General features: G+C 42.5%; 1 protein-coding gene across 10 annotated transcripts in view; it reads right to left on the reverse strand.

Moving 5' to 3' along the window:
* Positions 1-13,689, reverse strand: part of TLE1 (TLE family member 1, transcriptional corepressor) — an 85,865-nt gene that overhangs the window by 19,994 nt on the left and 52,182 nt on the right. For 4 of the 10 annotated variants that reach the window (XM_077148500.1, XM_077148497.1, XM_077148499.1 and 1 more), the window contains exons 9-15: positions 11,380-11,496; positions 8,137-8,190; positions 7,220-7,372; positions 5,295-5,439; positions 4,596-4,697; positions 4,081-4,271; positions 2,740-2,816 (exon numbers count right to left, since the gene is read on the reverse strand). In XM_077148500.1, the coding sequence (XP_077004615.1) occupies positions 2,740-2,816; positions 4,081-4,271; positions 4,596-4,697; positions 5,295-5,439; positions 7,220-7,372; positions 8,137-8,190; positions 11,380-11,496 (839 nt within the window). The remainder of the gene's footprint in view (positions 1-2,739; positions 2,817-4,080; positions 4,272-4,595; positions 4,698-5,294; positions 5,440-7,219; positions 7,373-8,136; positions 8,191-11,379; positions 11,497-13,689) is intronic. The other 6 variants (XM_077148506.1, XM_077148505.1, XM_077148502.1 and 3 more) reach the window with 2 other exon arrangements.

Raw genomic sequence — 13,689 nt, forward strand, 5'->3', positions numbered from 1 at the left:
ACTACATCATTAGTCACCCAAGGCAGGGATGCCAGGTCCACTGTATTTCCTGCAGCACGTCTGGCATCTAGCACCAAGACTGGCACACAATTCTCACTTAAAGGAGTCCATGAATAGTCACTTCCATCCACCCCACTCAAATCACTTTTCTAAGAGAAGTATTTTTTCAACTGGGATTTCTCAGAGAACGGCATTTTGAAAACCTTTACTACCTTTTCATCCTACCCTGGATGGGTAGGATTTATCATCATTTCTCTTAAATGTCTCAGACCAGTTCTCAAGTATGGTCTGCAAAGTGTTTCAAGAGGAGGAGACGAGGAAACTCTTTTGAAACTCTGATAGAGCAACCTGACAAAGTTCATGACTGCTGACTCTTGTAACAAGAAACTGGGGCTTTTACTTCTTTTCCTCTCTATTTTTTTTTTCATTTTTCTAGCAATTCATTTCTATTGTATGCTACAAAAGTATCTATTTTTGACAGACTGAAAAAAAAAATAGTCTGTCACCCTGGATGGTTTGAGAGGTACAGCCTCAGACAATTTCAACACAACACACCCTCTTAATGGATTCATGTGGAGAGTAAGACTATAGGAGTTCACATCCCGTGGACAATGGGGAAGCTCATTTATCCCTGATATTAATTAATTCCATTTCCTACATCCTATGGCTGATCTCAAACTTGAAAGAGAATCTTTAAAAACCAAATAAAAGACACTTAAAACTGTTTTAGAGACAGCAGTGATGCTCACACCCAGAGACCAAGGGCAATACCAACTACAATGAGGAAAGCCTCTGACACACAGGCCTCCCAACTCTGCCACTCTGTCCGCTGTCCTTTCCCCCAGGTGCGTCACATCTTCGCTTACAGAGAGCTGAACACACAGGAATCTGAGGAACTCGTATGCTAAGGAACAGGAATATTTTGGCTATCATGAGCATCACACCACTTCTGTCAATCACTGGAGGGTTAAGCTTTTTTGTCTATGCAGATACCTACTAAAACATGCTATTAACACGTGCACTCGCACGTGCACACATATACACACACATGTACAAGGAGGGAGCAGGGTCTGCGTTAACGGTCCCCTACAGCTTTAAACATCAGCGCTGCAGCTCACTGCTTTGCCCACCCCCCCATCTCCCTCTCCTGGCACATTCAAAGGTGGGGTCTTCACAGCTGGATACACCCCACACGTCTGAGCCTTGAAGCTGGCTTTCCCTAACAGGTCAATTTAGCCTATTATTCCCTCCCCAAAGATTCACTAATTCTTATTATTATTGCTTCTTTCATGATAGTCTCATTTCTGCCTTATTCACTCACTCATCCGTAGGCCAGGGAACAGTTACAGTGCCAAAAACCACAGATCAGAAACACCTAAGTGTTCAGAGGTCAACCCAGGCTGGAAGCAAGGAGGTGTTCCCAAGAAAACACCAGCATAGTTCACAGCTACCTAACTGGAAGAGAGCCACAAGTTAAGAAGCATTTAGCAATATTTCCCTATCCCCCAATTTCTCTCTTCACCTACATGTCACCTTAAATTCTTAAAATCTCTATTAATTCCTAGAATAGATGAAAGCCTCATTTCATCATGAAACAAATCACCATGAAATAGCTATTATAATGCTATGAAAAGTGGAGTAATGGGAATCTGCTGTCTTAAAAGCATGTGATGGGGTGAGGAATTCAATTTTTCCCCATGCTGGTGGTTTATTTGAAACAAGACTCTAATCTAAACCACACAAGGATGACAGGTTATTTGAATGGACCATTCAAAATAACGCAATAATGCAATGTGCAACTGAAGCATAGATAAAAGCTTAAAGGAATGACATGAATACAAAGTTCAACAAAAACCGAAGGCCTAGCACATATACCGTTAAGTCTCTCATTCAGAAAATTAACAAGTTTGAAAAGGCTTTGTATCATCTCCCATCTTAGGGGATAGCTAGAGTATTTGCTGGGAAGTAAGATGAGTGCTCATATTTCAACCGTACTTTTCAAAAAAATTTGAGAATTTTCGGAAAACTTTTACATCCCATTTCTAATCACCTACATTATGGAAAGCAAGTGATTTTTAAAGTGATCCAGGAATAACAATCAACTCGATTTTTCAAATTATAAATATTCTTCTGTGACTTTTAGCCTATCTTCCTTGCTTCTTCACAAAGGCACTTTGCTCTTTAGGTATGTCAGAATGACGCCCTTATCAAAACTTCACTTGGGGGTCAACCTAGGAGGTTGGCATCCAACAGACCCCACCCCTCAAACAACTCTCTTTACCACCAGAATAAGGAAAGGGTGTTACTGAACAGCAATATGAACAGCACATTTCAAATTTCTGAGATTTCAGGAGTTTATGGCAGCTTACTGCCCACAACACAGTACCACTGAAAGCCTCTAGGAGCTATGGTCTCACCAAATGGCAAAGTAAAGCAGTCTTCCCAAGGAGGGTTAAGCAAGGAGGCCCAACCACCTCCAATTCTTTCCTCCCTCCTTGCCTCCATCTCCAACAGCTTCTCTCCAGAAATAACTGAATGCATGAGATCACCAACATTAAGAAGACAGAGGCATGACACCTACAAGCTGCCTATTTATAGAAAGTGTTAACACTCAGAAAAAGACATTAGAAATCTCCTTGGAAACACCCAAGCCTGAGCTCCCTCTGGAATTCTAGTGTGTTAATACCAATGACTAAGTACCTGCCTTTAAAAGAAAACCAAGGAGTTAGAGGTACTTACGGTTTACCCCCAGGGATTCCTGCCAGGTTTGGAGGGATGGTAGGGACTCTCATGTGAGGGGGGGGATCAAACCCAACCTGTAAACAAAAATAAAGCATTGCAGACTCAGTTTATGTCAAGATAGGCATCCTGCTAACACTTTAAAGACTTTTCATTAGAAATTCATTTTCCATCCCAGATAATTCTTTGCTGTGGGGGCTGTCATGGGCATTGCAGGACATTTAGCAGTACATGCATTTAGTACATGCACACTGTACTGCAGTTGTGACAACCAAAGTGTCTTCACATATTGCCAGATATCCTCTGGGGGACACGATTCACCCTGGGTTGAGCTACACTAGCCTAAGCTAATGCTTAAGGGTTCATACATGAATTGCCTACTTTATGGACCTTGATGCTGGTATCTGCAACCTCAGCTGCCCACCTGACCTTGAACTCACCCGCCCTCCAGTGCACAGACTTCTCTACTACTGCAAGTAAAGGAAAGAGGAAAAAAAATTTTGACATCACCCCAAATTATTGGAAGTAATGCTATTTGAAGAGGGGAAGAAAAGAATTGTACATGATCAATACCAAATGTCAACAGAAATGACTTAGGGTCTTTTATTTGCTATTTATGGGTCATAACCTATTTCCTTTTCTTAATACATGATTACACTGTAAATTCTACCCTTCAAATGTAGTTTGAATTTTCTTGGTTAAAAATTAGTCCGTTTACATAGTGGCAGAAAGCAGTAAAAAAAAGAAGAAAAAACCCTGCCCGTGAGATTGCACAGACCCTTCGTATTTGTACCTGCTGCACTGAGACCATTTCTTACACATAAGCCACGCTATGAGGTTTAAAAAATCAGCGACGGAGAAACCAAAAGCTAGAGTTTCTCAAACATTTTCTTCTAAGGTATATTTGAAAAAAAAAAAAAAAAGCTTAACAAAACGAATGAGAAGACTTCTGAGTTCCTCGAGTCATTTCATCGCCTTCAGAAAAAAAAAAAAAAAAAAAAAAGGATCTACTTTGGTGGGAGAAAACCAGACCTCCCTTGAACCACTGAAGTAGCTTCTGAACACTGCCTTTTTTCATCCACACGAACAGACAAAAAAGTTTGGTCCTGACTCAATGAGCGGACATGTCTATGAAGGCTGAGAAGGTAAAGGCACCGGCCCATGCAGGAACTCAGGACGCCCGTGCAGGGTTCGCAGAAGGCCCCAGCACAAGCCGCGCGCGGGTTCCGCCTGGACCCAGCAGGACTGCGCTGATCCAGGCTGCGGCTCCCTGGGCCCGCCCCTCCCCCTCCCCCGCCCCCTCCCCGAGGCCACGCCCAGCACCGAGCGGTGGCAGCCTACCATCGGGGACCTCCCATAGGCCACCACGGCGGCGGCGGCGGCTGCGGCGCTCATCTGCGGAGACATGTTGTGTAAACTGGCGTAGGCGGCGCCGGGGCTGGTCAGCTCGCCGTTCATGCCCGCGTGGGGCACCATCCCGAAGGGCGCGGGGTACGGGCCGGGCACTGCCAGGGGCGTCCTCAGACCCGCTGCTAGAAGGAAACGCGAGCAGCCCGAGACTCAGTCGACGCGTTCCGAGCCAAGCCTGCCTGGCGATTCTGGCGTCAATTTTTTGGAGTTTTTCATTATGGGGAGGGGAGAGACGGCTTCATGAGAAAAATTACCTCAACTCTACAAGGAGGAGCCATTCTTTCCCAGAGCGGACCTCCTCTACCGGAAAGAAAAGCTCTGAGAGGAAGCCCTACCCGCACATTTTCTCAGCGGTCTACACCGCAGCATGGGAAATCGGGGGAATTAAGCAGCATTATTACACCCAATTTACAGAGGGCGAACCAAAGGACAGGCACTGTGTTTACCTGACTTAATCTCAAAAGAAGGTTTTCTTGATAAAATCCAAGATTTCTCCTTCAGTCCGAACTTTCCATTCCCCGGTACCAATTCCAAATGAAAACCCCATCCTGGATTTATGTAAACCAAAGCACGGGTTTAGCAGGAATATTCCAGTGCCTATTTTCCTCTGAGCCCAAGCTGTTAACTATTTTCCCTTTCCCAAGGAGGAAGATAAAGTTGAAAGTTATGAGTTTATTCGTGGGCCGGAGTCTCCGTGAAAACACTCTCGGTTTCCACTGAAGGAGAGACCACTGATTCCTGAGGGATGTACCGACAGAAAACCAGCCAACTAAAGTAAGCAAGAAGCACACTTAGGCGGCCAAGCCAGCCGTTTCGGTCAATATTAGCTAACTTAGACACACAACGATGGTTTGGTAAGGAGCTTACTTTTGGAATAATTATCAGAAACTTATTGAAGTCCCTAGCATTTGGATTCTTTGGAAATAAAAGAAAAGCTGAATGTAAATAGTCAGGAGACAGAACAGGGTACAGCTGCTGAAACTCAAGGACAAACATCTGTTTCTTATCGCAGCTTCTCAGAGATAGGAAGGAGGGTGGCCGTGGTGCACTTAATATTCACGGGGAAGTTCCATCACAAGGTTAACAGAAGAACTAGTTGGGAAAGGGAAAAAAAAATCAAAGAGGAATAAGAGGTGATGCTCTACCCGCTTGGTTAACGAGGGGGTCCATCGCTGGGGGCTTGCTGAGGCCTGGACGGAGACCTGGAGTGGCACTGGTGCCGGGCGTGGGCATGTCACTCCTAGGCGTCGGTGTGCTGGATTTCAGAACAGGCGTGCTGGCTTTTTCATGCTGGTATCATTAAACAAATTAAATGAGTATTATTTTTAATCCAAGCCATATTACACAATTTATCACAACAGCAGCTGGGACACTGGGCACCTTCTAGCTACTCCCTCAGCCAATTTTCATAAATCCACACAATGTTGACAGCATTAACTTGTGAGCGAGAAACGTTGACCTTTCCTCTTCCTGCCAGAATTAAAACTACAGCTAGAGATGCAGAACATGATCACACTTCTTCCTCCACAGATTTTATTTTAAAAAGTATTTTCCATCAGGCTTGTGGACTTTGGAGCTGTGCCAAGTTAGAAAGTTGCCCACCTCAAGAATAGTTCCTGGTCACACAGAAACAAATGCCAGAGCCACCAAGAATGTCAGAGGGAAGACACTTTTCTAATCATGCCTTTACGTAGCAGGTGGACTGAAAGTAATGATGGTAGAAGGCAGGACCATCAGTTTTACTGGAGGATCTCAGAGGCAAAAGCCCTAGAACTTGTCTGAAAAAAATAACCCTTTGGAGTTAAGTGTCACTACCCAACTTGGCTCCATGAAAACTATGGCAGCTACCAGGACAGACCAGAGACTTGGCACCAGTCAGGGGTCCTTCAGGAGTCGAGAACATCTTCAAATACAGTGTTTAAAGCATAGTCCAAGAAGCACCGTTACAGAAAAGAGCATGGACTAGAGAACCCTCAGCTCTCTGGAGACTGGATGGCCTATTTAGCGCCTTGGCAAGTTGTAACTCACGCTTCCCTCTCTGTTGTGTGTTGAATTGTGCCCCCTCCCCCCCCAAAAAATATGCTAAAGTCCTAATCCCATTACCTGTGAATGTGACTTTGCTTAGAAAAAGAGTCTTAGCTGATGTAAGCAAGTTAAGATGAGGTCATACTGGATTAGGGAGGACTCTTAAATCCCATGAAGGGTGTCCTTGTAAAAAGGAGACACACAGACAAAAAGGAAGACAGAATTTAGGGTGATACAGCTGTAAGCCAAAGAACACTAAGGATGGCCAGCAACCACTGGAAGCTAAGAGCCAAGGAAGGATTCCTCCCTAGAGCCTTTGGAGGGAACACCTTGATTTCTGCCAACATCTTGATTTCTGGCATCTGGCCTCCAGAACTGTGAGAAAACCACCCGGTTTATGGAATGTTGTTGGTGACAGCCCTAGGAAACAAAGCCATTCCCAGTGAAATGGGCTAATTTCACTAGGTCTGGGAGATTGGGTAAGGATTGGCTAAAAGGTTCTTATGGCACTGTTAACTGTGAAAGTGGAAGGAGAGGACACACTCCACAATATTTGCTGAGTGAGGGAACACATGCTACAGGGTGGGACGCACTACCCCCGACCCTGTCACTCTGCACCAGGTGCCGGCTTTGCCCAGTGCTTTGTGTAGTGACCATTCTGACCAGCTTCCTAATCATCAGGTGCCCCAACTTTAGCAGTCAGTCTAAAACCAAGTAAAATGGACAGCTTAGAAAATGAAGACTTCTTAGAACCCCAGAGGGTCTGAACCATTTTCCAAACGGGGAGTTTCAGAAGTCTTTGGGCAGGAATATAAGAAGGCAATGAACAACAAAGTGTGGTCCTCCCTCTAACTGTGTCACAAAATAGATGACTGAGAGATAACATATAAAAACCATGGGAGGGCATACAGCAAAAGAATGAGTTTAATTTGGAAATATTCAAAATACAGCCCTCGATGAATAAAACATCATATTTCAGGGTCTTCTGGTCCATAAAGAAAAAAATAAACAGTTAAACAGACCAGTGACAGTTCTCAATACTTACCAAACTCATTTCTTTGGATTTCAGAGAAGTGGAACTTCCTGAAGAGGCCGTGGATGCTGGGCTGCTTGAAGCATCTTTCTTTAGAAGGCGGTTTTTGTCGATTCCGTTTTCCCGGGGTGAATGTGCTGGGCTTGCCCGTGGAGAAGAAGGGTCCTCAACGAGCATAATCAAAGTTGTCACCATTTAGCTTATAACAGACGGACCTTTCCCCTCATGTTCCCCTTACTCACTCTACTTCCACATTAATTCTCTAAATTAAAGGAGAATACTAACGGTCCTTTAGATTTGGGGATGTAAACACCAACACAAAAGGCTAACAGTGCTGTTATAATTAACAGGCTGGTATCTGCAAACACACCCAATGATGATACCATAAAGAACACTACAACAAAACCCACAACCAATTTATTATGCCTCCACCCCCACCCCACCATGGTGAACTTTGCCCACTGAAAGGAAAGGGGCACCTCACACTCAATTTAGGATTCCAAGATGATGACGTAAACAGGTTTTTTTAAAAAAGGAAATAAACCTTCATGTCAATTAAGACATAATTGCTCCATCCATGAACAATCATTAAGTTCTTAATGTAAAAAGATACAAGGTATTGCTTAACGGGTGCTGAGTTTCTATTGGAGGTGACAAAAAAGCTGGAGTAATGGATGTTGGTGATGGCAGCACAGTAGAGTGAACGTTAATTACTACCACTGAACTGTACAATTGAATGTGGTAAAAAAAAAAACGGGAAATTCTAAGTTTTATATATATATATATATGTTACTACAATAAAAAGTTAAAAAAAAAAAAGATAGGAGACCACTACATCAATGAAGATTCTGCCTCATTCATTCACTGTTCAATTTTTAACAGGATGTTTTTCAAGACACAAGATAAAAGCTCATAAAAAGAAGGGTTACCTCATTAGATACATCCACAACTAAATTGTCATCACTCTTGTCACCATCGCTGTCCTGGGAAGAAAAAGGTTAATGCCATTTAGTGAATGGCTGAGAAAGGATTTGAGACCCAGGTGATTTTCTTTCTATGACCCTTGGTGGTAAATAGGCTAAAAAATTACCAGGAATGTGCTCGCAGGCCCTTCCAGATGGCCAACTCTGATAACAGATACCACCTTCCTCCTCTTCTCATCTGACTACACAAAGCCCCAGGCAGGAACTCTGTTGCAGCAGCATACCAGCTACACAATCACAACTTGCATACAGGTGAAGGCAAGTTGCAGATGACCAGTAGATAGAAAAGGCTCAATAAATGACTGCAATAGCTGAACTGCTCTTGTGGTCTGAAATGCACACATCCCTATAGCATCAGAGCACTGTTCCCATTTGATTTTCAATTAACTACAACTCTTCTATATGTATCACCTTGAAGATAGCCAACCAACTGATGCTGTAGACTATCCATAATTATAAAGATAAACACACCCGAACCATGTTCCCGACAGTACAACTATTAGTTATTTTAAAAGAAAGAAAATGAAAAACAAGCTAGCTGCAGACTGGAATACGGAACTAAGACCAGCCTTATGTTAAGAATAAACCTCTTTAGCAATCAGCCCAGAATATTTCTGGAGAGATATAAGGAAGGTAGGATGGCAAAATTTGGAGGGCCCTGGCAACCCGCAATAACGCTTTTATTATCTCCTCATAAAGCCATAAAATTTGCTAATGAGAGGAAACTCCAAGGTGACACTGAACTTGGAAAAGATTCAGAAAAGCTGTTTAATTTAATGATCAGATGACCCCTACAGGATGAAATAGTCTACTTTCTTAACCAGAAGGTGTTTGGTCCTTTTAATGTAGAGTAACATGACAACATATGGAAAGAGCAGGATTTCGCAATGGGTCCAAGCAAATTCTCCAAAAGGAGCAGGCTCCTAATTTATGATCTAAATAATCCCTATACTGAGGTCATCATTGTCAATTAAGAATACATAAATAATGGTAGGAAATATTAGTATAAAAATATTATTCATAGTGACCCAAGTCCAGATCCGAAAGTTTACCCTCAACGCTAAATTTATGTCTTAAATGTTTTTCTAGCCTATTCCTAAAAGTACTTAGAGCATTACGTGTGTGAGACCCAACTGACTTTGATAACGTGTTACAAAATACATTTGAATCACTGTTATAAGGCACCATATAATTCACAAGCAACAACATAAAATTGCAACCAATGAGGAAGCCTGAGTAGTACAAAATAATAGTGTTTTGAAAGAAATATTTTTATGCAATAAAGGAAAAAAATGAATACTTAATAAAAGTTGTTTTCTTTTAGGTCAGTAAAGCCAAAGAAAAGCATAAATGTTTTCAGGTTTTAAGAACCCAAGGGGGACAAAAGGGTGGTGGTAAGGAATATAAACTAAAGAGGGTTCCCTTTTAGGGATAAAAAATAAAAATGGCCCAGGTAGTAACTGAAGTGGTAAAAAGTAGCAAACAATTTATTAAAACAGAACTGTGAAGTAATGAGTCCGTTAAGTATTCTATCATTTAAATCTTGGGTTTGTAATGGCTCCTTCTGCAAATACAAACCTTCACAGTACAGCATACCCCTGGCATCTAAGGCTGAGGCCTTTGCAAATATAACCTCCATACATTATCCAACCACCTACCCAACCAGACATACCTGGATAAGCAGGTTATAAAATAAGGATTCCAAATCAGTCATGATTAAATAACTTGTTGATACAGGAAGAAGCCTCACAGAAAACAATTCAGAATTGTAATAAGAGCAAATTTCTGTGTGTTATGCACCTGCTAACACAGTAGTAGGTGATGTGACAATAACACTACATACATGCTCTGGACAACAGATAAAGGAAAATTAGGATGTGCTAAAAAGGCTTGGCCTGGGTAGGGAGACCAACTACTGTGGTTCTCAGGATGCTATTAAACTATATTGCAAAGTATGGACTGAACTGAGGACCTCTAAGCAAAATATCCAGTGTCAGGATCTCAGTTCTGGAATCTTAGCACAGTGATTAAGAGCTAATATTCTGGAGTAGGGCTGCCTCCAGGCTCTGCCACTAGCTATGACCTTGGGCAAATTACTTAAAAAAATCTGTGCTTCAGTTTCTTTATATTTGAAATGGAGACTGATTACCAAACTCACAGGGCTGTTAGGAGAGTAAAATGAAATAATCCATGTAAAAGAGCACACTGTACCTGGCACTAACTTGATTCAGTACTCAAGAAATGCTCCTATTGTTGGCTATAGGCTTGAGCCAGCCCCGGAGGCACAGAGAGGCCTATCATTTAAAGGTCACATAGCTCACAGGGCAGCAAGATGGGGGGAGGGGACTCTCCCTTCAAAAGCAACAAGGAAGTGGCCCAGTGTAGCACAGTACTCTCATACTGTTCCTGAGAATTCATCGATCCTGAAATAGACACCCAGGGACACACAAAGAAACTCCAAGTCATATGTCAACTGTAACGCTCACGACCCTGAGAACAGAGCCAGTGGCTTCTTGGCTTGGCTTGCTCCTCTCAAATATGGTTTTAACTCAGAGAGCTGTGTCAGAAAGCAGTCGTGTGATCTCACTTGTAGGGTTTCAATCAGATGCCTCCAACCTTTCTTCCATTTCCATCATGGACTAACATTACTCAACTGATCACTGCAGAAGAGGATCAGCCTTTTAAGTATAAGCTTCAACAGATTATGAGGAAAGCTTCCAAAAGGGTATCTTGCAGCACCAGAACTTTCACCCTGATTATTTTAGCAGGATGACTACAAAATTTGCTGAACCCAGGACAAAATGAAAATACAAAGTCTCCTGTTCAAAATTTGGGAATTTGAAAGCAGCAACAGCAGAACATTAAACAAAGGTGGGGCAGTGCCTTTCTAAGAGCAGGGTCCTGTCTAGTTGCCCAGCAGGTCACACACCCATGAAGCTGGCCCCACATTTAATATCCCCTTTGATAAATAACTAAGGCAAAAAAACTAAAAGTAATACTGAGCTTGACAGAAATATAACTGACTGTCTTAAAGGGAAATAATATCCTACAAAAGAAGAAATTATCCTCTCTATTGTATTATCTTAAGGGATATGGAATTACACTGAGATCCTGGGGTACTCTGTATACTCATTTGGAAGGTGAGTAAGTAAGTGAACAATTATTATTTAAGGCCTTTTATTTACTTACATAGTGGCTGGAGTCCTTATCATCCACCTTTCTTTTTTTGATGTCGTTGGAGAATTCAGGCCCATTTCTGCGTTTATCTGTGCCTCTTAGACTGTCAGGTACCAAGAGGGAATTACTCTACAAGACAAAAAAAAAAAGTAATCAAAGATTTCTTCCCAGGTCCCTCTGTACACATGAAAATCCAAGCTGGATGTGATAGCTATTTAGAAATATGATACTGACACAGCTTTTCATTCCATTTAGTTCATCTCATCAAAAGACCTGGATGGTAAACATTTATAGAGATTTATGCACTTAAAAAGAGCCCAGACTTTGCAATCCTGGTCGATCCTTCTGGCCCTGACCAATCAAAATGTTCTTCTGTTCTGTTTACTGCCAAGAGGAATAGGAGCTTGATGTTTACATGTGGATGTTACTTTTCCCTCTACTGTGACTTCCTGGTTAGGAATATAAACAGCCTATGAGCAAAACTTGAGGTTATTCCATCAGACACATTCTATAAACTGTTAAGAGTAATGTGTGCCATGCTAAAAGGGTGGGACTAACAGCATTGTCCCCTAACAGGCAAATCACATTTTCCACAGCAACAATGAAAGAACTCTTTTGAATTCCTTTAATTTATTGTTGAAAATAAGATTTGGTGTTCTTCGCCAATCGCTCTGAAATTTAAGCCCCAAAGTGGGAATTTCGGCCAGTGAATCCTCAATAGTGAGGCCAGCTCCCCGCGCCCCCAAGCCCCACAAAAGCAGGGGGTAAGGACTAATCTCAAATCACACATGATACTTTCATTGGCATATGCAGAGTACAAACTGTTGACCCAAAGAAAACAGGCATTTTAGATATTCTGGGGTCACATGACAGGATCTGACATCCCTTCAATTCCCATCTCCCCTCAGGCTAAAGCATCAGAACATGTTACAATGAGTTCTTTTAAATGCAGGATTAGCATATGCAAGGGGGCAATTTGTTCAGTGATGTGTTACTGCCTTGAACAATGCTGAATGAGCTGTGCAAAAACCTCCTTTCACAAAGCCCAGATAACCCCAATTTCTGAAAGATGTTTGCGAACTAAGAGGGGGGTGTAGGAGGCCAATAGGCATTTATGTTATTTCTCTCGGCCACAACTTATAATACCGGTGCATGGGGGAAACCTTTAAATTAGACCACAATTTATGTGACAGTACACACCAGGAGCAAAGATTTCATGGTGCATTTTAAAAGCCAGGGGTCTGCTGGCCAGAGGTAATAATGAGGCTCCCCACAGCCAGGCTGGCTGGCTCCAAAAGCTCCCTGGTGAAAACCACGGACAGTGCCATGGGGGCGTTCCTGGCTCAAGCACACGGAGGAGGGAATCAAAACTGGGGACCAGAAGGCAATCTGAAGCCTCTTTTGCCCACTTCAGGGGCCGACTCCAAAGCTAGCTCTGAGTCTTTTATTCATGACCATTCAAGCTAAACAAATGCCAGGAGGCTTACAAAAAAGAAGATGGGAGGAACCAAGGCAATTCAATATAAAGAGGCTCAAAGTAATGTCTTTACTACAGTGTTTGGGGGCTGAAAGGTGAGCTTGTTGGATCACTGAACTAATTACCTTTATAAATGTCTGCTAAAAACTCACCCCTCTGACCACTGCCGCAGGTGTGGTCATGCGACTGACAGAGGTCACATGAGACTTAACAATCCTGGGAAATGCTAATGCACTCTATGAAAAGCTGAGCCCTGTGGAGCAGCAGCTTGCTCGCATATGTAACAAGAATTAAAATACACCTGTCTCTGTTCTAAATTACTTTAGCTGTTAAGTCTCTTCTTCCCCCAGACTCTTAAGTGTACATGTCAAGGGCAAGGCTGTAACTTCGTCAACTTTACATCTGCCCAAGTGCCCAGCAGATCATGGTGGCATCAAATGAGTCGGTGTTTAATGGCAATTCTGAAGTTAAAGTATCTCTCCACAGGGTCACCTCTGTAGCCCTCATACTGTGAACTAGTGCCAACTACTCAACCATTCAAAGCTTATTTTTAATGATAACAAGCGGCACTGCAAATGTAAAGGTAAACTGCCTTTCTGTTGGGAATAATACAATTTTTGTTAGAAACAATAAAATTTCAACGGCTAGACTGTTAAGACTGTCAAGCTTGCCCACGCTTCTCCGTGTTATGAATTACCATCGTAATCCCCACTTGAACAGCGTAAATGAGGCCTAAATACGAGTGGGTTTTGAAAAGCTCTAAAAGTTCCTCTGAACTAGGACAAGGCTAGTAATTAGCACCCCCGCTTATCTGAAAATTGGCCACATTCAACAGGCCGACTTCA

Source organism: Tamandua tetradactyla, chromosome 2 (assembly GCF_023851605.1).
Source record: "Tamandua tetradactyla isolate mTamTet1 chromosome 2, mTamTet1.pri, whole genome shotgun sequence".
Lineage (NCBI taxonomy): Eukaryota > Metazoa > Chordata > Mammalia > Pilosa > Myrmecophagidae > Tamandua > Tamandua tetradactyla.